At 43.7% G+C, this 25,921-nt stretch overlaps 1 protein-coding gene across 4 annotated transcripts in view; it reads left to right on the forward strand.

The window, feature by feature from the left end:
* The window catches only part of LOC118007342 (trafficking protein particle complex subunit 12-like), an 88,691-nt gene that overhangs the window by 39,125 nt on the left and 23,645 nt on the right, over window positions 1-25,921 (forward strand). For all 4 annotated transcript variants that reach the window (XM_035000376.1, XM_035000377.1, XM_035000374.1 and 1 more), the window contains exon 6: window positions 20,617-20,729. In XM_035000376.1, coding sequence (XP_034856267.1) covers window positions 20,617-20,729 — 113 coding nt within the window. The remainder of the gene's footprint in view (window positions 1-20,616; window positions 20,730-25,921) is intronic.

Below are 25,921 nucleotides of genomic sequence, written 5' to 3' on the forward strand. Positions count from 1 at the left end.
TCGGGAGGACACCCCTGCCCCTGGTGCTGCCCCAGGTGGAAGAGGTGGCTCAGGGGCCCCCATCCGTGCGGCCATGGCCTCAGGAGCCGTGTCTGCTGTAGGCCCCGGCCAGGTCTCTGAGCGAGTCTCCTCCCGCACTCCAGCCCCAGGAAGCCCCCGGGGGTGGTGGGCTCCGTCCGTCGGAGCCCGGCTGTGGGTGAGCCCCACGTCCTCCTGTGCGCTGGAAATTCAAACCGCGGTGTTCGGAGGGTGCAGCCTTCTCCTGGTCGCTCAGGGGATACTTCTCTAGCTCGCAAATGAACCGTGTCCTTTTTCATCTACACGTTCCAGCCATTTGAGCTTCCTTCCTTACCTGAAAGGCGATGAGCAGACTTCCACCCCAGAAGGAGGTGAGTCTCTGTAGCCACTTCTGATAGCTCTGATGGAAAGGTGCCCAAGGAGGGGTTAAGGGCAGTGCCCAAGGGGGATGTTTGGGCATACTTCTGCTTGATAAATTATGCCTGGTGGCTTTGGCAATCGAGACAGGACAGGGTAAGGGCGCCTGGGTGGCTCAGTCAGTTAAGCGTCTGCCTTCGGCTCAGGTCATGATCCCAGGGTCCTAGGATCAAGTCCCGCATCAGGCTCCCTGCTCGGCGGGGAGCCTGCTTCTCCCTCTGCCTGCCACTCCCCCTGCTTGTGCTCTCTCTCTCTCTGGCAAATAAATAAATAAAATCTTTAAAAAAAAAAAAAAAAGGACAGGATAGGATATTCTCATACTTCTAATGAGGAACAGCTATGTTTCTCTTCAGCATAAAACAGAAATGTTTCTTCCCGCCCCACCTCATTGCAGCCAGAGCGCGGCCACCAGCCCCACCCCTGTTGCATGATCATGCTGCTAGGCAGGAGGCTGCCCCCTCTGCAGCTGTGGGGGTCGGCGGCTGGTGTCCATAGGTGTCTCGTCTACGGCGGACAAAACTTAACTTTGGGTACACAGGCCCACCTCTTAGTAGCTCCGAACTACTGGATTCCCTAAAGCATGCAGCTTCACAAGTGCTCCGATTTCTGTTCCTGTTGAGGTCCATGAGAATTGTAGATTCAAAATGACTGTGCATCCATCAGCTGCTTCTGCATTTACCATGGCGTTTAATGAGTGAGAGATGAGAAGGCAGGTATTTCCTGTGGTGGCCACTGCTACTCCCAGCCCTCCCGTCTGTGAACACAGCACTGGCTGGTGTGCCCTGTTTGGTGATGCTTCCTGTGTCCTGGAGTCCGGGGACTCTGCCTCTTCACCCGGCTTTCGGGAGCACGGCTGGGTGGAGCTGGTACCAAACTTCCTGTAAAATGAGGCATGAGATTTCAGGGTCAGGTGCAGCACTCCCTGTCACCTTTAGCCTCAGTTTTGAGGACATATTTTCCCAAAGATGTGCAGACAAGAAAGCACGCTTCTGATTCCGCCTGAAATGAAATTGCACTGGGATATGGATAAAGAGAAGATAGTAGCCATGCATCATTAAGCAGCTAATTTAAATTATGAAATAGACATAAATCATACATACATTTCAGCTAAAATGTGTTAACATTCATCCACAGTGATATGCTGAATGTTTACTAATTTTCTTCTCATTTTTTGATGTAACAAGCATAAATGTAAGATTTTGATTCATTCATTTCATTTCAGCTTGTATATAAGCAAAGAAAGTCATTAAGATGTGCTTTAAAGCGGACGCTGTAACAATATAAACAAATAAATAACTTTTATGAATGAGCTTTAATATATTTTATTTAAATATCGGGCATAATTTTTATCCATTCAGAATATTCATAGCAAAACATCTAATGAATCATGAGTAAAAATCATGAAGTGCTTTGTTTTGTTTTTTAAATTTTCATCCAAGAAAGGAAGAGTATTGTGGTCTGATACATGTCTAGCAATTTCATATTTAATTTCTGCCTGTCTCAAGAGTGGAGTGTGTGTGTTTCCAGAAACTCAGCACTGTCTTTTAATCGGTTTGAATTCTCCCTCCTGCTTGAAAGAAAGAACAGTAGTGAGCATTGAGCCGCCGCAGGCTCAACCCTGTCCCTGGGTCTCTGTCCTCCACTCCTCCCTCCCTTGGGAGGCCGTCCGCCGGTCCCTGTCCCTCAGGGCTCCAGAGGTTGGCTTAGGGGCTGCTCGCATCGGACCCTTGCTCAGACTTCCGACAGTGGGGTGAGAAGCGTTCAGAGCTCAGACTCCGTGTTGAGCAGTGAAGTGGTGGGTCATGAGCAGATTTGACACCTTAGGGTCACACTTGGCTACCAAGCCCTCCCTGTCTTTGTCACCGGGTGCAGGAAACTCCAAAGATCAGTGCTGGTGGTAAGGGTAGAAGATGTCAAAACAAGAAGGAAAATTGAGCTCCATGGTAACACCATGTGGCCTCTGTGTCCGGGGCAGAGAAAAAGAAAGATAAGCGTGTCATAAGGTTCTTTCTTTCTTGTGGCGCTCTGATTTTGAGAGACAAGTCCCCTACCTGTGAGTTCTAACTCTGTCCAGTAGGGTCCTCTCTAAATTCCTGGGGACGCCATCACTGCTTCACGGGAACCGAACGCCCTTGGGCACAGGGATTGGTTTGCACGTGTGGGCATGTTGGGTGTTTCTGTGTCGCTCACTTCCTGTTTACCCCGATTCCCATGCACTTCTGTCCCTGGGAAACCCAGTCTGGACATGCCCCCTGCTTGAGTCCTCTTTACTCTTCACTCGACCCAAATTGACTATTTTAATTAAACGTCTTTTAAACACAAGAAAGAATTTTATTAAACACTCAGTAAATATTAACATTTTTCCACATTTACTTCAGCCATTTTTGCAATAAGTTCAAGTATACATTACCAACGTGGTCTTTCAGGCGCCCCAGTTCCGTCCCCTCCCAGAGGGGTCACTCCCACGCGTGTGTCTTGTGTGCTCACAGGCCGTGTTTTCACAGTTCCGCTGCATGCACACACATACTCACAGAAACATGGAAGTGTCTGGTGCACACATCCTTGCGTTTCTCTAAGGCCCACGTTCAAAGTGCCACTGCCTGGCTGTATGGCGTTTGTATTTTCAGTTTTATTTTTTTTAAGATTTCATTTATTTATTTGTCAGAGAGGGAGAGAGAGCACAAGCAGGGGGAGCGGCAGGCAGAGGGAGAAGCAGGCTCTCCACTGAGCAGGGAGCCCGATGTCGGGCTCGATCCCAGGACCCTGGGATCATGACCCGAGCCGAAGGCAGACGCTTAACCAACTGAGCCACCCAGGAGCCCCTGTATTTTCAGTTTTAAAGGAAAACAGTCAGATTGCTTTCCAAAGCAGCTGTAATAATTCACACTCCCAACACCGGTGTCTTAAAGTTTTTGTTTCCTCACCTGCGAATCAGTCATTATTGGTCAGACTTCTGTCTGGTGAGTCTGAAATTCTAACCTCACGTTTTAACTTAATGCTTCTGAGTGAAACGCCTTTTCACGTGAAGCGTCTGTTGGCGTTTCCTCCCCGGGGCTCCCAGGGCCTGGGCCTGTGTTTCCATCGGGTTATCTTTTGTTACTGCTCTGTTGAAGTTCTCCACATATTTTGAGTATTTAATCTTTTGTCCTTTATGAATCCTGCAAATATCCTCTCCTGACCTGGGAATATTATTTCTACCCTAGAAAAATACTGTAATTGCGGTAAACCAACATGACCTTTGTTGTGTGCAGCCTATCACATTTTTGGAGTGCCCTCACCTTGCTTCCACACGTTGTTATGTCAGAAATGGTAAGTGCAGACTGACCATGCCAGTGTCCTTGAGCTGGGCCGGGCAGGTTGGAACAGCTGAAGCACCGACCATACAGCTTCCTAGACCGGTTTCCTCGCTGAGCTCCAGTGTGCCGTCGCCGTGACACCGTGTGCACACGGAAGTAGCTTTATGAGGGGGATTAGTGGAAAGAGAGTGTAGAGCAGCTCCCGTGCCCTGTGCCTGGGGCTTCGGAGGGCCGAGAAGGCCATGCAGAGCTCCCTGGGCTCTGTCAGGCGCTGTCACAGGCCATTCCTCCCGTGTGCCCCAAATGCACCCTGAGCCCCTGATTCCCTGCCACCTTAGATTCTAGTGGCAGTGAGACGGGATGCACAGTTGGCTTAGCGAGCATTCCCCCATGGGTCCCGGGCACCTGATCTGTGACCGCGTAGACAGACACCCCGTGACCTCCCTACGCACCCCAGGAGCAGTCAGCCCTCTCTGGAAGCCTGCTGTCACCCCACCTCTTGGGGTGGAGGTGGCAAGAGGAAATGGCAAGGGGCTTGTGGGCACCAGCCTTTGGCCGAGGTTAAGAATGTTTTTGTTTTTTGGGGCGCCTGGGTGGCTCAGTCGTTAAGCGTCTGCCTTCGGCTCAGGTCATGATCCCAGGGTCCTGGGATCGAGCCCCGCGTCGGGCTCCCTGCTCCGCGGGAAGCCTGCTTCTCCCTCTCCCGCTCCCACTGCTTGTGTTCCCTCTCTCGCTGTATCTCTCTCTCTGTCAAATAAATAAAATCTAAAAAAAAGAAAAAAAAAAAGAATGTTTTTGTTCTTGTTTGTCTTTAATGTTGACAACTCTAGAACGACTGTTGAGTGTTAGGGCTTTGGCACACCTGTCCAAACAGTACACGCTGCTTTCCTCTTGGGAGTTATTCTTCGTATGCCTGTAATCGGCTTCTCTTTTTAAGTTGCTTTTAATTAAATTATATTTATTTTGTAATTGTTAATTCTAGAACAAATTGCTTTTCCCTTTAAAGGGAAAAGGGTTTGTATTCATGAGACTTGTAGACGGGGGTTGTATCTGCAGATAATATAACTAGATCATTCATTGTGTCTTTTCATTAACATCTTGCTTGGTGTGGCACGTCTGTTACATTGATGAACCAGTATCAATATGTGATTATTGACAACTGTTGATGATTTACATCTGGGCTCATGCTTTGTGCCACACATATTCATTGTGTTTTTATCTTCACAAGCAATGAAATGTGCATTCCTGACATCGGTGGTATATCCATCCATTAGATTCGGCCTCTTGTGCGGTAGTGAGATTGTCCAGAATCCCAGCACCACCTTTTTAATCTGCTGTTTGGAATACTCTCTTGTTCAAAAGAAAGAGCCATGATGAAAGTGGGTGGGTAAAACTTAGACCAGCGCTTGGGTTTTCAAAGTACTTCTCAGCATTAGAGTTCACTCGACTTTCTCTGCGTCTGGAGGAAAACTTTGAAGCCGAAGATGGGAAAGAAAGTCTGTTCTGAGGCTCCTCAGTGTGGTGTTTACGAAATTCAGTGATTCCTGTAACGCTGAGCCGGGGTACGCTGAGTGGAAGTTACTAGAGTTCCTCGTGGTGCTGTCATGAAGTCGTATTTCAGGACTTCATCTGCACAGATTACCAAGTCAGACTAAAACTGATGAGGCAGACACTTGAATTGGATGCTAAATGTCTGTATCCTTCCTTCATCTGTCCACTCCTCCGGAAGTAAAGGTAAATTGTCGCTGGTCTCGTCCTTTTCTGCCTTCCCTCCGGAATCACGGAATTCACATTTCTGGTTCCCAATCAAAATTCGGTAACTCTTTCCAACACATAACCGTACGCGATAGCTCAGAATTAGTTGCTAAGCATGTTTCAAATGTCTTATTTTGTTTTCTGTGACAAAACTCACCTCTTGGGGGGCGCCTGGGTGGCTCACACGGTTAAGCGTCTGCCTTCGGCTCAGGTCATGATCCCAGGGTCCTGGGATTGAGCCCCGCGTCGGGCTCCCTGCTTCTTCCTCTCCCCCTCCCCCTGCTCTCTCTCTCTCTGTCTCTCATGAATAAATAAATAAAATCTTTAAAAAAAAAAAAAAAAAACTCACCTCTTGGAGTTCACATCTTCTACTTAGGTTACATTTCCACTTTATGCCAGAGGTCCTGAGCATTTTTCATTTGAAGCATATTTTCCTCATTCTGAGCAAGCTGGTGGTTAATTTTACTGCTTTTCACTTGCTCACAGTTTTAATGAACTTTGGCATTTCCAGTCTTTTCCTAGAAGAAATCCTTATAGATAGGGAAGCGTTCCATTTGGGGTTCCACTGCTACCATCAGAACACTCTTGAACCTGTCTTACACAAGAACCGCCACGGTGACGGACCGGATCACACACAGCCCTCCCAGACTCCCGTGGAGGTGGTGTGATCCATGCCTCGTGCACTAGACCGGCACTGAATTTCCTGTTTACCTAATAAATCACCTGGGATGTTTTTGGATGTGTTCAGTATGGTTGTGGGGCTTTTTTAATTTAAAATGCAGCGTTGGGGGCGCCTGAGTGGCTCAGTCGGTTAAGCGTCTGCCTTCGGTTCAGGTCATGATTTCAGGGTCTGGGATTGAGCCCCACATCGGGCTCTCTGCTCGGCGGGAAGCCTGCTTCTCCCTCTGCCTGCCGCTCTCCGCCGCTCGTGTGCTCACAAGCTGGCTCTCTGTCTCTCAAGTAACTAAATAGTCTTTTAATAAAATGCAGCATTGGGGCGCCTGGGTGGCTCAGTTGGTTAGGCAACTGCCTTCAGCTCAGGTCATGATCCTGGAGTCCCGGGATCGAGTCCCGCATCGGGCTTCCTGCTCGGCAGGGAGTCTGCTTCTCCCTCTGACCCTCCCCCCTCTCATGTGCTCTCTCTCATTCTCTCTCTCAAAAAAATAAATAAAATCTTAATAAATAAATAAATAAAAAATAAAATGCAGCATTGAAGTTGCAGGCAGTTTTGTTGAGGACTGTTTCTATGGCAAAGGTGAAGGGCACCATGTTCTCTGTCAGACATAGCCATCCAATGACCTGTGTCCCGATAACCAAGCAGTGAAAGGAGAGACGCCAGTGATGTGGCTCCTCCTCAGGCTGTCGGTGAATCGAGAACAACGTGAGACCAGCAGAGCAGAGGGAGATGTCGAGGGAAACACGTGCAGAGCAGTAATCCCCTGCACAGGGCCCTGCACAACTTGGAAGTGAGACAGAAATGCCCGGGCAAAGGTCCTCTGAATGTGTGCTGTTAATGCGGGGCAGAGGGCCCATGCAGACCCTTTAGGTGCTCTCTGCTGGACGTCCACATGGCCGGGCCTCACGGCAGGGTGGCCATGTTCCAGGACCACTGCCCTGTCCCAAGAGGACGCCATCAGCCCAGCACACAGGGCAGGTGAGCAGCGGGAGGTCAGACTATCTGAGTTGTGCTGCCAAAGGAAAGGGCACACCCCTCCACAGAGAAACTGAAGTTTCTCCACTCGCCTGTGTCTTTTTTCTCTGCCCAGCACAGAGGCCTACTTCATTTCTGATTCCTCTCTGCCGCCGGACCAGCAGTGGGGGCTCCCTGCACGGCAGGGGACCGTCAGAAATGAATTTTGTAGGAGTATTTTCATTTAATGTTTTCTAAATGATTAACGAGAATGCTTCCACCAACCTAGAGTTAGGCAGGTCAGGACTGTACATGGGAATCTTAGAGAAAAACAGATCCACTGGGAATGATTTGTCTTTACAGATTTTGACTAGCCCTATATTTCAAAGCTCACTCTCCCTGCAGGAGGGAGGCCTCAGGCTAGTGGGAAAGCTGTGCACGTTTCAGCTTGCTCAGCACTGCTCGGCCTGGAGGGTTGCATAGGGTCCCAGTGTCAGACATGGGAGGCTGCGTCTGGCCAGACTAAGAGAATCGGGTAATGGTGCTTTTATCTGCTTTTCCTCAAAACAAGCAAAACTAAGTCTGTAGCATTGTTAGGGAACGCCCGAGTCCCATCACTGCAGTTGTCTGCACTTTATTGAACCACAGCGTGGTTTCCCTGGGGACAGTGGTCACCCCCCCTGCCCAGCTTCTGTGTCCAGGCCTGGCCTTGCACTGGGCACCTCAACCCCCTAAGAAAACGTTTGTCACCTTCAGTGAGCATACTCAAGCTGGACCGGGTCTCCAGTGTTTCATGTTTCGTCTCTATGAACAGTGTATTTTTTTTCTAGCAAGGGGCATTTTTTTCTTTCTGAATTCTTCCATTTTTCTCTTTCCCTGGAGGCTGGGAGTTGTGTGCTTTCCTCTTGATTTTTAAAGCAATGCAAGTGGTACCAAGAGAGAAGAGGAGGAAGGCTTTTTCCTTCTTCGATCCTAGCTTCCAGATCTCTCTAAGAAAGTCACAGTAGAGACAGCGTGCTCATTAAGGAAGCCACACATGGGTTCTTTTTCACCCACCTGCTTTCTGTTCTCAGCTGTCAGGTTGAGCCCAAACTCCCAGATTCATGTCACAGGGAGCCACGTTGAGTGTCACCTGCATCCACGCCACCCAGGGCTCTCTGTTGGCAGTGTGGTGCCCATGCTGCGAGGGGCTCGGGGTTGGCAGGTGCAGACTGTGCCCAGAGGGAGGCTGATGCGAGGGAGCGGTACCGCCAGCAGGAGGGGACAGCAGTGCCTTCCCTGCCACAGAACCCCAAGCGCGTCCTGTCTGCACGGGAGAAGCAGTGGATGGAGGAGCAGATGGCCCAGTGGCAGTGAGGGATCTGCGCGTTCCGTGGGCTTGTTCCCTCTCACTGTAATATCAGGGCGAGGGAGCACAAGTTAATAGTTCTAAAATAACATGCTACATTTTTTTATATAAAAGAATTTTTGCTTCACTATATGAGTTTTGTGATTTTATTCATGTCCCCACGTTCAAGGAAGACATGGGTGAATTTTTTCTTTTCCCCTCTTGAAAAGCCGCTGTGGGAGCTGCTGTATGCAGGCAAGACTGCAGGGAGCCGAGAAACCCCATGTGGGGGGCAGGAGGAGTGCGGACCGCGGATCAGCCCCACACGGTTTCTGCACTCTCCCATCCCCTAGCCCCAGTTCTTCTCTGAATGCCTGTACTTGCTGTAGAAAGAGCAGGCGATGGCGAGGAAACAGCGCGTAACTTGGAGGGAGTCTTGGTCATGCAATGCATGATGGCTGTTTTCATACCGGCTGCCAGCTTTGATTTGACTCTAACGAGTGAGGCTGTGTGTGGAGGCACGTTTAGACATACAGATCGCGCTTGACAGCCGTGGGGCTAGTGCACTTTAAACTCAGGCGGCAGGTAAGGGTTCAGAGCAGGGCTTTTCCAGCTTTCCTGTGTACTCAGGCCCCGGGGCCTTGGTGGAGGCAGGTTCTGGTGTGGTAGGTCCACGCGGGGCCCCAGTCTGCAGCTGGGGGAAGGACCACTCGCAGAACCGGGGTTCTTAGTAGCTTTGAGCCCACCTTGTGTGTCTGGTTGCTTTCTGAAATCTGTTGATATCTTCCTCCACCTGCCTGCATATCTTTATACAATTAATTAAACTAATTTTAATGTACTTCCATCTCTTTCAGCTAAAGTAAATATTTCATTTGAAGCTGTGAACTTTTCAGCTACTCATACCATACCAAAAAATTACATTTTTATAACATTCATCAAACTACAGACCACTTTTCTGTGGTTTAACTATGAACAGACCGCATGCTTCACCAGTGGGACTCCGCAAGTTCATGTGCAAAGTAGTCGGTACTTAAAAAGTATTTTCCATAGAATTCAGTCTGTACCTAGTTAGACCCTTAGGTCAGCCCACAAAAGCCTGTTTGACCATTAAATACATCTTGAATAGAATACTAATATTACTCTTTTGCCTATAACTGGCTACCATATTTAGTATTTCTAAGAAAAAATATTTTTTTCATTCCAATTTGAGATTCCCCAGAACACGGTCTTTTTTTTTTTTCCTTAAGAAATGAATCTAATTTTTTTTTTCATGTGGCCTTCTACATACCCCAACAGTGCTTATTGAAAATTACATTTTCCTTTTCAATAATTTGGGGATACTGTCTTTGTTGTACATTAAATTCTGAGTGCAGTTGAGCTTGTCTTTTTTTTAATTAATCTTTATTTTTAGGATTCTTTCAGGTTTAGTACAGAGAGTTCCATATACCCCCTCTTTTGCACACAGTTCTTATTATATCTTGTATTATTGTTAACATCTTGCATTTGTGTAGGACATTTGTTACAATAGATTGATACATTGTTATTAAAAATCTGTCCTTTAGAACTCACTCCTGGTGTTGTACATTCTTTGAGTCTGGACAAATGGATAATGAAGTTTATCTACTGTTAGGGTATCCCACAGAATAGTTTCACTGCCCTTAACATTCTCTGTCTTCTGCCTGCTTGTCCTTCCTCCCCGTTAGCCCCAGGAAACCACCGATCTTTTGACTGGCTTCATAGATTTGCCTCTTACAGATTGTCTTATTTGCTGGAATCATATAATATGCAGCCTTTTCAGGCTGGCTTCTACGTAGCCATGTGCATTTAGGGTTCCTCCAGGCCTTTTTGTGGTTTGGTAGCACATTTCTTTTTAGTACTGAAAAGTATTCACTTGTCTGGATGTACCACGGTTTATTCATTCACCTATCAAAAGACATCTTGGCTGCTTCTGGTTTTTGGCAGTGATGAATAAAGTTGCGTTCTTGTGACAATTCGGGAGGAAGAAAAGATGGTGGAGGAGTAGGGGACCCTATTCCAGCCAGTCCCCTGAATTGAGCTGGATATCTACCAGACCACTCTGAACACCCAGGAAATCAGCCTGAGATGTAAGAGGATATATCTGGATCTCTACAAACAGAATATCGCAGGCAGTTGGTTTCAAGGTACGAAGTGGGGAGCCGTGATTCCATGAGCAAATATCGGAGGATAAACAGAAGGTGGAGGGAGCCATGGGAATGCTGCACCACCGGTGAGCAATAGCCTCCCGCACTGGGGACAGGGCACAGACTCACAGACCAGTAGCAACAGGGAAAGGACTTTAGGGCAGTCCCCCAGACTGAAACCTGGAGCGGCAGGGCCGTGCCTGTGAACTGGGGGTGGCTGGTGGTTTTAGAAGCAAAAAGGGCAGAGATGAACCCCAACCTGGAGGCGAGGACTGGGAGCCCTGCTGAGGGGTACACAACCCAGGACGCTGCAGTTTATAGCAGCACAGACAGAAACAGAGATACTGTGGCCTGGAGAGCTCACTGAAGAACAGACTGCAGTCTCTCTGCTCTGAGGCAGAGGGTTGGAAACAGTCTCTTCTGCTGACTCTAGGAAGAGACTCAGAGAACCACCAGAGAACAAAAGCCCCAAAAAACCGGTTTTCACTGAGCCCACCCCCCACACACACAGGGGGCAGGGCAACTCTGCCCAAACAGGGTTGCCTGAGTAACAATATAGCAGGCCCATCCCCCAGAAGACAGGCTGGGGGAACAAGAGGCCGACAACCCTAAGGTCCCTATAGAACAGGTGCATCTTGCTTGGGTTGTGGTCAATAATTTGGACTCTGTACATTCCCTCAACCATCCCTCAACAGAATGAATAGGAGGAGGAACCCCCACAATAGGAAAGACTCAAGAGACTGTGATTCCTGCCACAGATTTACAAATGGATACAGATATAACCAAGATGTCGGAAATGGACTTCAGGGTAACAGTTATGAAGATTATAGCTAGAATGGAGAAATCGATTAATGGCAGATTAGAGTCTCTAAGGGCAGAAATGAAAGCTGAACTGGCAGAATTTAGAAATGTTCTCAATGAGATCCAATCTAATCTAGATAATCTAACAGCTATGGTAAGCAAGGCAGAAGAATGAATTAGTGATCTAGAAGACCAATTGATAGTAAAAAAGGAAAAAGAGGAGGCCAGGGAGAAAAAACTCAAAATCCATGAAACCAGAATCAGAGAACTAAGTGACACCATGGAACGTTCCAATGTCAGAATTATTGGGATCCCTGAGAGGGTGGAGAGAGAGAGACCACTAAGCCGGCCCTTCAAGAAAATTAAAGGCGGTTCTATAAAAAGAGAAAGACCCCAAGAGTGACACAGAACAGAAATTTACAATCTATAGAAACAAGGACTTCACAGGCAACGTGATGACAATAAATTCATATCTTTCAATAATCACTGTCATCGTGAACATAAATGCTCTCATAAAATGGCACAGGGTTGCAGATTGAATAAAAAGACAGGACCCATCCATATGCTGTCCACAAGAGACTCATTTTGAACCTAAAGATACCTCAAAAGAAAGCTGTCCTTTTATCAAATTAGATTTTAAGCTAAAGACTGTACTTAGAGACACAGAGGACACTATATCATTCTTAAAGGGTCTATCCAACAAGAAGATCTAACAATTGTAAATATCTACACCCCCAACATGAGAGCAGCCAACTACATAAGCCAACTGTTAACCAAAATAAAGAGTAATATTGATAATACGTTAATTGTAGGAGACCTCAATACTCCACTCTCAGCAATAGACAGATCATCTAAGCAGAAAATCAACAAAAAACCAGAGCTTTGAATGACACTGGACCAGATGGACCTCAGAGATATATACAGAACATTCCACCCTAAAACAACAGAATACTCATTCTCAAGTGCACATGGAACTTTCTCCAGGGTAGACCACATACTGGGTCACAAATCAGGTCTCAACCGATACCAAAAGATTGAGATTATTCCCTGCATATTCTCAGACCATAATGCTTTAAAACTGGAACTCAATCACAAGAAAAAATTTGGAAGAAATTCAAACATGTGGAAGCTAAAGACCACTCTGCTCAAGAATGTTTGGGTCAACCAGGAAGTCAAAGACCTTAATTCATGGAAACCAATGAGAATGAAAACACATCGGTCGAAAACCTATGAGATACTGCAAAGGCGGTCCTAAGGGGGAAATACATAGCCATCCAAGCCTCACTCAAAAAAATAGAAAAATCCCAAATTCACCAACTTTACACCTTAAAGAACTAGAGAAAAACCAACAAATGATGCCTAGGCCATGCATTAGAAGAGAAATAATTAAGATTAGAGCAGAGATCAATGAATTAGAAACCAGAAACACAGTGGATCAGATCAAGAAAACTAGAAGCTGGCTCTTTGAAAGAATAAGATTGATAAACCACTGGCCAGACTTATCCAAAAGAAAAGAGAAAGGATCCAAATTAATAAAATTATGAATGAAAGGGGAGAGATCACGACTAACGCTAAGGAAATAGAAACAATTATTAGAAATTATTATCAATTATATACCAATAAATTAAGCAACCTGGAAGAAATGGATGCCTTCTTGGATACCTATAAGCTGCCAAGACTGAAACAGGAAGAAATTGACAACCTGAATAGGCCAATAACCAGTAACGAGATTGAAGCAGTGATCAAAAACTTCCCAAAAAACAAGAGTCCAGGGCCTGATGGATTCCCTGGGGAATTCTACCAAACATTCAAAGAAGAAATAACACCTATTCTCCTGAACCTGTTTCAAAAAATAGAAACAGAAGGAAAGCTTCCAGACTCATTCTATGAGGCCAGCATTACCTTAATCCCCAACCCAGGCAAAGACCCCATCAAAAAGAATTTCAGACCAATATCCACGTTGAATGTAGATTCCAAAATTCTCAACAAAATCCTAGCTAATAGGATCCAACAATACATTGAAAGGATCATCCATCATGACCAAGTGGGATTTATCCCTGGAATGCAAGCATGGTTCAACATTTGCAAATCAATCAGTGTGATAGAACACATTAATAAGAGGAGAGAGAAGAGCTATATGGTCCTCTCAATTGATGCAGAAAAAGCATTTGACAAAATACAACATCCTCTGATTAAAACTCTTCAGAGTATAGGGATAGAGGGAACATTCCTCAAGTTCATAAAATCCATTTATGGAAAACCCACAGCAAATATCATCCTCAATGGGGAAAAGCTGAGAGCCTTTCCCTTAAGATCAGGAACATGTCAAGGATGCCCACTCTCGCCACTATTGTTCAGCGTAGTACTAGAAGTCCTAGCAACAGCAATCAGACAACAGAAAGCAATAAAAGGTATTCAAATTGGCAAAGAAGTCAAACTCTCTCTCTTTGCAGATGACGGGATACTTTATGTGGAAAATCAAAAAGAGTCCACCCCCAATTTACTAGAACTCATACAGCAATTCAGTAATGCGGCAGGATACAAATTCAATGCACAGAAATCAGTTGCTTTCTTATACACTAACAATACAACTGTTGAAAGAGAAATTAGAGAAACGATTCCATTTACAATAGCACCAAAAACCATAACATACCTCAGAACAAACCTAACCAAAGAGGTAAAGGAGCTATACTCTAGGAACTACAGAATACTCATGAAAGAAATTGAAGAAGACACAAAAAAAAAAAAAAAAAAAAAGGAAAAACATTCCATGCTCATGGTTCGGAAGAATAAACATTGTTAAAATGTCTATTCTACCCAGAGCAATCTATACCTTCAACACCATCCCCATCAAAATTCCAATGACATTTTTCAAAGTGCTGGAACAAACAATCCTAAAATTTGTATGAAATCAGAAAAGACCCCGAATCACCAGGGAAATGTTGAAAAAGAAAAAGCTGGGGGCATCACGTTGTCGGATTTCAAGCTATATTGCAAAGCAGTGATCACCAAGACAACATGGTACTGGCACAAAAACAGACATATAGACCAATGGAACAGAATAGAGAGCCCAGATATGGACCCTCAACTCTATGGCCAAATAATCTTCGACAAAGCAGGAAAAAATATGCAGTGGAAAAAAGACAGTCTCTTCAATATATGGTGCTGGGAAAATTCTATATATAGCTGGGACAGCTATATATAGAAGAATGAAACTCAACCATTCTCTAACACCATATACAAAGATAAACTCAAAATGGATGAAAGACCTCAATGTGAAACAGGAATCCATCAAAATCCTAGAGGAGAACATACGCAGTAACCTCTTTGCATCAGCCACAGCAGCTTCTTTCAAGATACATCTCCAAAGGCAAGTGAAACAAAAGCAAATGAACTTTTGGGACTTCATCAAGATAAAATCTGCACAGCAAAGGAAACAGTCAACAATTCAAAGAGGCAATCCATGGAATGGGAGAAGATATTTGCAAATGACACTACAAAGGGCTGATATATAAGATCTATAGAGAACTTCTCAAACTCAGCACCCAAAAAACAAATAAGTCAAAAAATGGGCAGAAGACATGAACAAACACTTCTCCAAAGAAGACATACAAATGGCTAACAGACACATGAAAAAATGTTCATCATCATTAGCACTGGGAAATTCAAATCAAAACCACATTGAGATTACCACCTTACACCATTAGAATGGCAAAAATGGACAAGGCAAGAAACAACAAATGTTGGAGAGGTTGTGGAGAAAGGGGAACCCTCTTACACTGTTGGTGGGAATGCAAGTTGGTACAGCCACTTTGGAAAATAGTGTGGAGGTGCCTCAAAAGATTAAAAATAGAGGGCGCCTGGGTGGCTCAGATGGTTAAGTGTCTGCTTTCGGCTCAGGTTATGATCCCGGGGTCCTGGGATCGAGTCCCGCATCGGGCTCCCTGCTCGTCAGGGAGCCTGCTTCTCTCTGCCTCTGCGTCTCTCTCTCTCTGTCCCTGTCTCTCATGAATAAATAAATAAAATCTTTAAAAAAATTTTAAAAATAGAGCTACCCTATGACCCAGCAATTGCACTACTGGGTATTTATCCCAAAGACACAGATGTACTGAAAAGAAGGGCCATATGCACCCCAAGGTTCATAGCAGCAATGCCTGCAATAGCCAAACTGTGGAAAGAACTGAGATGCCCTTCGACAGATGAATCGATAAAGGAGATGTGGTCCATATATACAATGGAATACTACTCAGCAATCAGAAAGGATGACTATCCAACTTTTACATCAACATGGATGGGACTGGAGGAGATTATGCTAAGTGAAATAAGTCAAGCAGAGAAAGCCTGTTATCATATGGTTTCACTTATTTGTGGAACATAAGGAAAAGCATGGAGGACATTAGAAGGAAGGGAAAAATTAAGGGGGGGAAATCGGAGGGGGAGATGAACCATGAGAGACTATGGACTCCAAGAAACAAACTGAGGGTTTTAGCAGGGAGGGGGGTAGAGGGATGGGTTAGCCAGGTGATGGGTATTAAGGAGTGCACACACTGCATGGAGCACTGGGTGTTATATGAAAACAATGGATCATGGATCACTACATCAAAAACTAATGATGTACTGTATGGTGACTAACATAACAATAAAATTAAATTTTAAAAAAAAATACAATTCTACTATGAAAAAAAAAGAACACGTTCTTGTGCCAGGTTTTTTGTGGATATAAATTCTGAAGTTACTTGGGTAAATATCTAGGAGCACTACTCCTGGATTATATGGTAAGCCTGTGTTTAGTTTTGTAAGTAATTGCCAGGCCGTCTTCCAGAGCAGTTGTACCATTTTGCATTTTCACCATCGATGAATGAAGAGTTCCTCTTGCTCCACATCTTCGTCAGCATTTGGTGTTGTCAGCTTTCTGGATTTTAACCATTCAGATGGGTGTCTAGCAATACTATTGCATTTTGCTTTAATTTGCAGTTTGCAGCTCCCTAATGACATATGTGTGATGGGGAGCATTTTCCATGCTTTTTTGTCATCTGTGTATCTTTGTTGAGGTACCTGTTCAGATCTGATGTCCACTTATTGAGTTTTGTTATTGTTGATTTTTAAGTTCTTTGTATATTTTGGATACAAGTCCCTTATCAGATGTGCGCTTTGCTGACATTTCCTCCCAGTCTTTGGCTTGTCTTGTATTCTTGACATCATCTTTCACAGAGCAGTTTTTAATGAGTCATTTTTCTCTTTTATGGATCATGTTTTCAGTTTTGTATCTAAAAAGTTATCACCAAACCCAGGTCACTTAGATTTTCTCCTATGTTCTGTTCTCGACATTTCACGGTTTTGCATTTTATATGTAGGTCTATTACCCATATTGAGTTAAGTTTTGTGAAGGATGGAAGGTCTGTATTGAGATTGATTTTTTTCTCCCCCTCACATAGATGTCTAGTTGTCCCAGAATCATTTGCTGAAGGGACTGCTCTTTCTCCATTGACTTAACTTTACTCCTCTGTCAAAGATCAGTTGACTGTATTTATGAGGTGTATTTCTGGGCTTTCTGTTCTGTTCCATGCATGTATTTGTTCTCTTTTTTGCTAGTGTCACAGTCTTTGTTACAGTAGTTTTCTAGTAAGTCATAAAGTTGGATGGTGTGTATTCTCCAACTTTGCTCTTCTCTTCAGTGTTGGGTTGGATATTTATGATCTTTTGCCTCTACACATAAACCTGAGAATCAGTGTGTCCACGTCCACAAAATAATATGGGGGTTTGATTGTGATTGCTGTGAATGTGCAGAAAAGTTGTGAGAACGGACACGTTGGCAGTGTGGAGTCTTCCTGTCTGTTCACATGGAGCATCTTTCCATTTATTCACATATTTTTTTATTTCTTTCACCAGAGCCTTATAGTTTTCCTCATATAGATCTTCTACGTATTTTGCTAAATTTATATCCTACTATTTCATTTATGTTGGTGTTAACATAAATAGTATTGTGTTTTGGGGTTTTTTTTTAACAAAGTATTTCTTCTCTTTTTTTTAAGAGTTTATTTGAGAGAGACAGAAAGAACACATGAGCAGGGGGGAGGAGCAGTGGGAGAAGCAGGTTCCCACAAGCAGGGAGCCTGACACATGGGTGGATCCCAGGTCCCTGAGATCATGACCTGAGTAGACATTTAACTGACTGAGCCGCCCAGGCACCCCAATGGTATTGTGTTTTTAATTTCAAATTTCAGTTGTTCATTGCTGGTGTAAATCAAACCAATTGACTTACAGATTAACCTCTCGTATCCTGTTCCTTTAGTTGCTTATTTCTTGAAGATTTTTTTTGGTGTTTTTGTTTTTGTTTTTTTGTCAGTTCTTTGGGATTTTCTGCATAGATGATTTTATCATCTGCAAAGAGTTTTATTTCTTCCTTTCTAATCTCTACACCTTTTTCCTTTTTTCTTTTCTTTTTTGTCTTATTGCATTAATTAGGACTTCTGGTATCATGTGCAATAGGAGTAGTAAAAAGAGGACATCCTTTCCTTATTCAAGATCTTACGGGAAAACATCCAGTTTCTCATCATTAAGGCTGTTGTTAGCTGTAGGTTTCTGCAGATGTTCCTTATCAAGTGGAGGAAGTTCTCTTTTCCTTTGCTGAGAGTTTTTATCATGAACAGGTGTTATATTTTGTCAAATGTGTTTCTGCATCTATTGGTACACCATGTGACTTTTCTTGTTTAGCCTCTTTGATGTGATCAGGGTTACACTGATTTTTGAGTGTTAGACCAGCTTTTCATACCTGGAATAAATCCCATTTGGTCATGGTGTATAATTCTTTTTATACACTTTTGGGTTTGATTTGCTAATTTTTTGTTGAATTCAGTTTAGTTGGATTTGATTTTCTAATTTTGTTGAGGATGTTTGTGTCAGCATTCCTGAGCCATACTGGTCTATAGTTTTTTATCCTGTAATGTCTTTGTCTAGTTTTGGTATTAGGGTACTGTTAGCCTCATTGAATAAATTAGGAAGTATCCCCTCTGCATCTATTTCCTGGAAGAGATTGTAGAGAATTGGTATCATTTCTTCCTTAAATGGTTGGTAAAGTTTACTGGTGCATCTGGGCCTGGTGCTTTCTGTTTTGAAAGGTCATTATTTCTTGACTTAATTTTTAAGTAGATATTAGCCTATTCAGATTATCTCTTCCTCTTTGTGTGATTTTTACTAAATTGTGTCTTTCAAGGAATTGGTCCATTTCATCTAGGTTATAAAATTTGTGGACATAGAGTTCTTCATAGTATTCCTTTATTATCCTTTTAATGTCCATGTAATCAGTAGTGATGACCCCTCTTTTATTTCTAATATTAGTAATTCATGTCTTCTCTTTTATTTCTTTGTTAGCCTGGCTAGAGGTTTATTAATTTTACTAATTTTGTTTAAAAACCAACTTTGAATTTTGTTGGTTTTCTCTGTTGATTTCCTGTTTTCAATGTCATTGATTTCTGCTTTAATTTCTATTTTCTTTTTCTTCTATATTGCCTGCCTTTCCCTAGTATTCTAAGGTGGAAGCTGAGATGGTTGATTTTCTTTCTTTTCAGATATATTCATCTAATACTGTAAAATTCCCTCTTAGCACTGCTTTTACAGCATCTCACAAATTTTGATAAGTTGTACTTTCATTCTCACTTAGCTCCAAATGATTTTGATATCCTTTTAAATTCAGAAACTCTCTGGTGCATGGGCATTTGCCAGTGTATACAGCAGATAACTCCCTGCCACCTTGTCGTATAGTCAGCTCATTTATAAATTGGGTTTGGGATGTGCAGAAGGTTTGCTTCTGTGCTTATCATACAGAACTTACGGAGTTCTAGAGATATTCTCTCTCAGTCATCCATCCTCTTTAGACATAGGAGTTATTTAGTGTTCTAAAAAAAACAAAAACAAAAACCATTTTCCAAAAAAAATTTAAACATTTAAAATTCAGTAATTGTCATCTTTCTTTTCTCTGGACTTATAATCACCATAGAACCTACTTTTTGTGGCGTTCCTTATTTATGACTTCCTTATAGGTCTTTCTTCTGTCTATTAAAGACCATAGAGCATCCTACCATTTCAAGGTAAGAAGAAGCTCAGTTGAGAAGCCATCTTAGTATGGTGCATGGAGGACTCTCCCTGATGATTAATGGTCAGGCGGGTGGGCAGACTGAGGCACAGAGAAGCCGAGTCACTTGCAAGTGTCACATAGCTTGTTTTCTAACCATCTTCCAAACTGTATTCTGGATCCAGACATTGACGCCTCCAGTCTGTTTTGAAAAGCCCCTCTTCTGACTCTTCGGGATTGTGCTGTGTTGTCATGTTCATATCCATTATCTCATATGTGACCAGCACAGGCTATCTGATAATTTTGATGGTTTTTATGTACTGCGTATATATACTATATGTCAAATTCCAAATCCTATGAGAAGAGACATGACATCAATAAAAACGTTCCCTTATTCTGAGAGATGATGCAGCCACATTCAAACACTGTATATAAGTTCATTTCACGTGCAGTCCTTCAGAGAGCTGCCCTCATTCCCCCTCAGCACACTGATGGAGTGTTCCCTGGGGGTCAGGCCTGGCGGGCAGAGTTTTCAAGTCTAGCTCCCTTTCCTGCTGCTGGGGCACCTCTGAGAGAGAGTCTTTGCTCCAGAGCCACACACACACCCCACACGTGCACACACACACGTGCACATGCACTTGCACATCACTGAATCAGGCTAAGCTCCATCCTCAGGACCTGGACCTGAGACGCACCTTCACTCACTTTCCTTCCCTGGTCCTGCAACCCCCACATCTTTACGTGCTTTCAGAGCCTCCTTTTAGGTTCTCCTTCTAGGGACCCCAACCTAAGCAACCTTCTACTTGATCTTGTCATACCAAAAAAATATTTTAAAAATCCATGAGTGTTTTGTGGTTTCTTTTATTGGAAGAGGAAGCAGTCCCTAGTTAAAGCACAGCAATGGAAACAGTAGTGACCACCTTTCTCCTTTGATAATTGTCTAGAACATACGTACATATGGCTTTACCGAGACACCCAACATATATTTTATCATTGACACCATTGCATACTTTACCAAGAAATGAAGGTATTCTGTCATTCTGTCTGCTGGGACATTGGCAGTTCCCTCCTTCGGGTGTGTGAAGTCTGAAAGCATGCTGAGTGATAGCTAACTAACTCAACTTTGACTTTGATTCTAGGCTCCATGGTCCCCTTTTCGATGCGGATCTTACACGCAGAGCTTCAGCAATACCTGGGCAATCCACAGGAGTCCCTGGACAGACTGCACAAAGTGAAGGCCATCTGCAGCAAGGTAATGATGGCTCCGTGGTGACCTGTTCAATCCTCCTCCCCTCCCAACGGAGAGTACACCCCAGAGGGAGCATACCACATTACTTCCTCCCAACCCACCCCAACAACCACCATTATCACTTCCCCCGGAAAGGGTGACCCAATTCATCATGACCACAGTTTTCTTTGTTCTCGCTAAAATTGTTTTGGGGGCAGTGGATGTTTTTTGGCAAAATTTGGGGCCTGAAATCCTTCTTCCTTAGTTTTTGTTGTTGTTGAGGAATAATTAACATATAATATTGTGTTTGTTTCAGGAGTGCACATAGTGATTCAGCATCTATGTACATTAGGAAATCGTCACATAATAAGTCTGGTTACCACTTGTCACCGTAGAAAGTTGCAGCACTGTTATTGGCTGTATTCCCCATGCTGTCCGTTACATCCACATGTCTTATTTACTGTCCACTTGGAAGGTTTGCCGCTCTTAATCCCCTTCACCAATTTCAACCATTGCCCCCACTCTGGCAACCGTCGGTTTGTTCTCTGTGTCTCTGAGTCTGTTTCTGTTTTGTTCATTTCATTGTTTAGATTTCACATGTAGGTGAAGTCTTCTTACAAGTCATACAGTATTTGTCTTTGACTTACTTCACTTAGCATAATAGACTGCAAAGCCACCCATGTTGTCGCAAATGGCAAGATTTCACTCTTTTTACGGCAGTGTAATATTCCATCGTATATATGCACCACATCTTTTTTATCCAGTCGTCATTGATGGACATTTAGGTTGCTTCCATATCTTGACTCTTGTAAATCATCCTGTAATGAACATAGAGGGGCATATGTCTTTTTGAATTCATGTTTTCATTTTCCTCAGATAAATACCCAGAAGTAAACTTGCTGGGTTGTACGGTAATTCTATTTTTAATTTTTTGAAGAACCTCCATATCGTTTTCCAGAGCGGCTGTACCAGCTTATATTCCCTCCAGCAATGCACAGGGCTCCCCTTTCTCCACGCCCTCACCAACACTTGTCATTTCTTATCTTTGATACTAGCCATTCTGAGAGGTATGAGATAATACCTCGTTGTGGTTCTGATTTGCATTTCCATGATAGTTAGTGATGTTGAGCCTCTTTTCATGTGCCCACTGGCCATCTGTATATCTTCTTTAGAAAACTGTCTATTCAGGGCGCCTGGGTGGCTTAGTTGGTTAAGCGACTGCCTTCGGCTCAGGTCATGATCCTGGAGTCCCTGGATCGAGTCCCGCATCGGGCTCCCTGCTCAGCGGGAAGCCTGCTTCTCCCTCTGACCCTCCCCCTGCTTGTGTTCCCTCTCTCGCTGTGTCTTTCTCTGTCAAATAAATAAATAAAATCTTTAAAAAAAAGAAAAAGAAAACTGTCTATTCAGGCCCTCTACCTGGTTGGGTTTTTTAATATTGAGTTTTCTGAGCTCTTTATATAGTTTGAATATCAGGTATGTCATTTGCAAATATCTTCTCCTATTCAGTAGGTTGCCTTTTCATTTTATTGCTGATTTCCTTTGCTGTGGAAAAGCATTTTAGTTTGATATAGTCCCATTTGTTTATTTTTGCTTTTTGTTGTTGTTGTTCTTGCCTGAGGAGACAGAGCCAAAAAATACCACTAAAACCAGTGTCAGAGAGCTTACTGCCTAATTTTTATTCTGGGAGTTTTATGGTTTCAGGTTTTATATTTAAGCCTTTATCCATTTTGAATTAATTTGTCTGGTATAAGAAAGTAGTCCGGTTTCATTCTTTTGCATGTGGCTGTCCAGTTTTCCTGATGTTTATTGAAGAGACTGTCTTTTCCCCATTGCATATGCTTGTGTCCTTTGTCATAAATTAATGAACCATAAAAGTATGGGTTTATTTCTCAGCTCTCTATTCTATTCCATTGATCTATGTGTCTGTTTTTGTGCCAGTACCATACTGTCTTGATGATGACAGCTTTGTAATAGAGCTTGAAGTCCGGAATTGTGATGCCACCGGCTTTGCATTTCTTTTTCAACATTCCTCTGGCTATTCGGGGTGTTTTGTGGTTCCATACAAATTGTAGGGTTGTTTGTTCTAGCTCTGTGAGAAATGCCATTATGTTTGGATAGGGATTGCATTGAATCTATAGACTCCTTTGGGTATTTTGACAACACTCTTATGGTCCTCAGCACAGAATATCTTTCCATTTATTTGCATCATCTTCAGTTTCTTTCATCACTGTCTTCCAGTTCTCTGAGTATAAGGCTTTCACCTTCTTGGCTAAATTTACTCCTAGATATTTTATTCTTTTTAATGTAGTTGTAAATGGGATTATTTTCTTAATTTCTCTTTCTGATAGTCTGTTATTGTATACAAATACAACAGATTTCTGTATATTGATTTTGTATCCTGCAACTTTAATTAATTCATTTATTGGGCCTAATAGTTTTGGGGTGATGCTTTAGGGTTTTCTGTATACAGTATCATCTGTACTTCCTTCCTAATTTGGATGCCTTTTATTTCTTGTCTGATTGCTGCACCTGGGACTTCCAATAATAGGTTGAATAAAAGTAGCAAGAGTGGGCATCTTTAACTTGTTCCTGCTCTTAGAGAAAATGTTTTCAATCTTTTAGCGTTGAGTATGTTAGCTATGGGCTTGTCATATATGGCCTTCATCATGATGAGGTATATTCCCTCTATATCCACCTCATTGAGAGTTTTTATCATAAATGGACATTGTGTCAGATGCTTTTTCTGCATCTATGGGGATATCATAGGATTTTTATTCCTCATTTTGTTAATGTGGTATATCACATTGATTGATTTGGGGATATTGAACCATCCTTGCATCCCTGGACTATATCCCACTTGATCATGGTGTGTGATCCTTTTATTGTATAGCTGAATTCAGTTTGCTAATACTTTGTTGAGGAATTTGGCATCTGTGTTCATCAGGGATGTTGGCCTGAGATTTTCTTTATTTTTTATTGTTTTCCTAGTGTCTTTGTCTGATTTTGGTATCAGGGTAATTCTGGCCTCGTAGAATGAGCTTGGAAGCTTTCCTTCCTCTTCAATTTTATGGAATTGCTTGAGAAGGACAGGTGTTTACTCTTTTTAAAATGTTTGGTAAAATACACCTGTGAAGCCATCTGATCCTAGACTTCTGTTTGTTGGGAGTTTTTTGATTACTGATTCAATTTCATTACTAGTAATTGGTCTAGTATTTCTTCCTTATTCAGTCTTGGAGGAGTATGTTTTAGGAATTTATCCACTTCATCTAGGTTGTCTAGTTTGCTGGCATGTAACACTTCTTTAGTATTATTGGTGGATTCAAAGCAGGGAAATACTCTGTTGTGTAAAAATCATATGCCCTTAAATGTGGCAGACCATTCTCCCATCCTGCAAATACTACAAGCACCTGCCTCGTGTCTTACAGAGGCACTGGAACAATATTTAAAGAGATAATGGTTTAAAATGTTCCAGAATCAAAGCAAATTCTACTGTATAATGACAACGGTCCTTCGTAATACTGTCTGCAAAGGCAGATAAGGTTCGGAAGTGCTTTCTGAATTGTTCTTGGTTGGGAAATAACAGTTATGTGAAAGGCACCAAGCTGCATCAACAAAAGACCAAATCATTCCATTTAGTGATATTTGGAGGAAATATGGGATCTATAGAGTCTCCCCATTGCCAGGCTGTGGGCACCCCCACCTCCCAGACTTCTCGTCCTTAGGATGGAAGTGCAGTGCCTTTCCTGCCTGCCTCGCGGTGCTGCTGTGTGGGTTGGGGACGCCATGTCTGTGGAGGGCTTTCCGAACTATGACAACAAGCGGTGAGGTTGGGAGCAGCACGTTAGCGCTCTTTTTAAATGAGATTAGATTCGTCCAGCTCGTCCTTTCTGTTTCCAGTTACTCCTGATGGGGGTTCTGTGGAGGTTTCCCAGGATGGTGGTGTCCTCGGGACTAGCAGCAGGGAGGTAAGTGGGCTCCTCCCTGCACAGAATGCACCTCATTCAAGCACGAGCAGACGTCCTGGGCATCTTACACCCTCCAGCTTTGTACCAGCTCCTGGTTTCTAGAACTTCAGAGACAAACGGAAAACGTATTTTCTTTCTTACACACTGATGAGTTGACGGGGAAATTGTGTTAGCCAACATTTTTTTAGATTCTAACACTTTTTTCCTTGATCCCTGAAACCCAGTTAAGGTAGAATTATATTCAGAAATAAGAAACACATAACTTGTTACTGAGAAATGTGAAGTCAGTGATTTTCTACACTGTACGCAGATGATCTGCCTCCATATGTACCTGAGAGGAAATGCCTAGTGTTACAGGGACTTGAGGGTCGGAGAGAGACAGGAGTTCTGCAGGTCAGTTTTCCAGCGCTGAGGCGCCCTGTATCTTTAGTATCGAGCTCCGTAGCTCGGGAGGCAGGGTCACGGTGGGAGGTGAGGGCGGGTCTTCCACCACCACGGCTCTAGGCTACTCGTACTCCTTCTACTGAACATGTGTTCACCAGGAACCAGCCTCTGGTCCTAAGCATTTTTCAAATATTAGCTCATTTAATCCTTACACAAACCCTATAACTAGGGGTTCTGTTAGGCCAGTTTACAGCTGAGTGAACTGAGGCACAGAGAGGCTGACTAACTTGCCTGTGATCACGTGATCTGACCCAGGTTGTCTGGCTCTGGGGTTCATGCTCCAAATCACGCGCCTGCCCAGCGTCTTTGCTCCGTCCAGCAGGAGCACGTCTTCCTGTGTCTGAAGTGGCCTCTCGCACAGGCCGATCCTGGAGATGGGGTCATGCCTGTGCTCCGTTGCACCAGCTCCCTCCTCAGACCCCGGTGGCCAGGTGATGGCAGCTGACCGCTCAGCCTGGGTGGGAGAGGGAAACCAGGTCTCACACCATCGCACCACGGGAGCATCTCTCTCAACGCTGACACGGCTCGGAGGGTGACAAGACAGAAATAGTGTAGGGACCCGTTGCCAGTGCGTGCGTGTGACGTGAGTCTCCCCGGTGTCACCTGCTTCTCACCGTATGAACACCCCACCGCACGTCACGGACGCCATGGCCTCTCATATGGCGTGACCCAGATGGAAGTCCGTCCTTCTCCTGGTGCTTCACTGATGACACGGCAGGTGGTTCTCATTCTGGAAGAAAGACAAGCAGTTGGTCCTGGAAGAGAGAGTGTGTTGGTCTCTGGCCAAAAGGGTGTTCATGGCTAATT

This window comes from Mirounga leonina, unplaced genomic scaffold (genome assembly GCF_011800145.1).
Source record: "Mirounga leonina isolate KUSES-001 unplaced genomic scaffold, KU_Mleo_1.0 Mir_118, whole genome shotgun sequence".
Lineage (NCBI taxonomy): Eukaryota > Metazoa > Chordata > Mammalia > Carnivora > Phocidae > Mirounga > Mirounga leonina.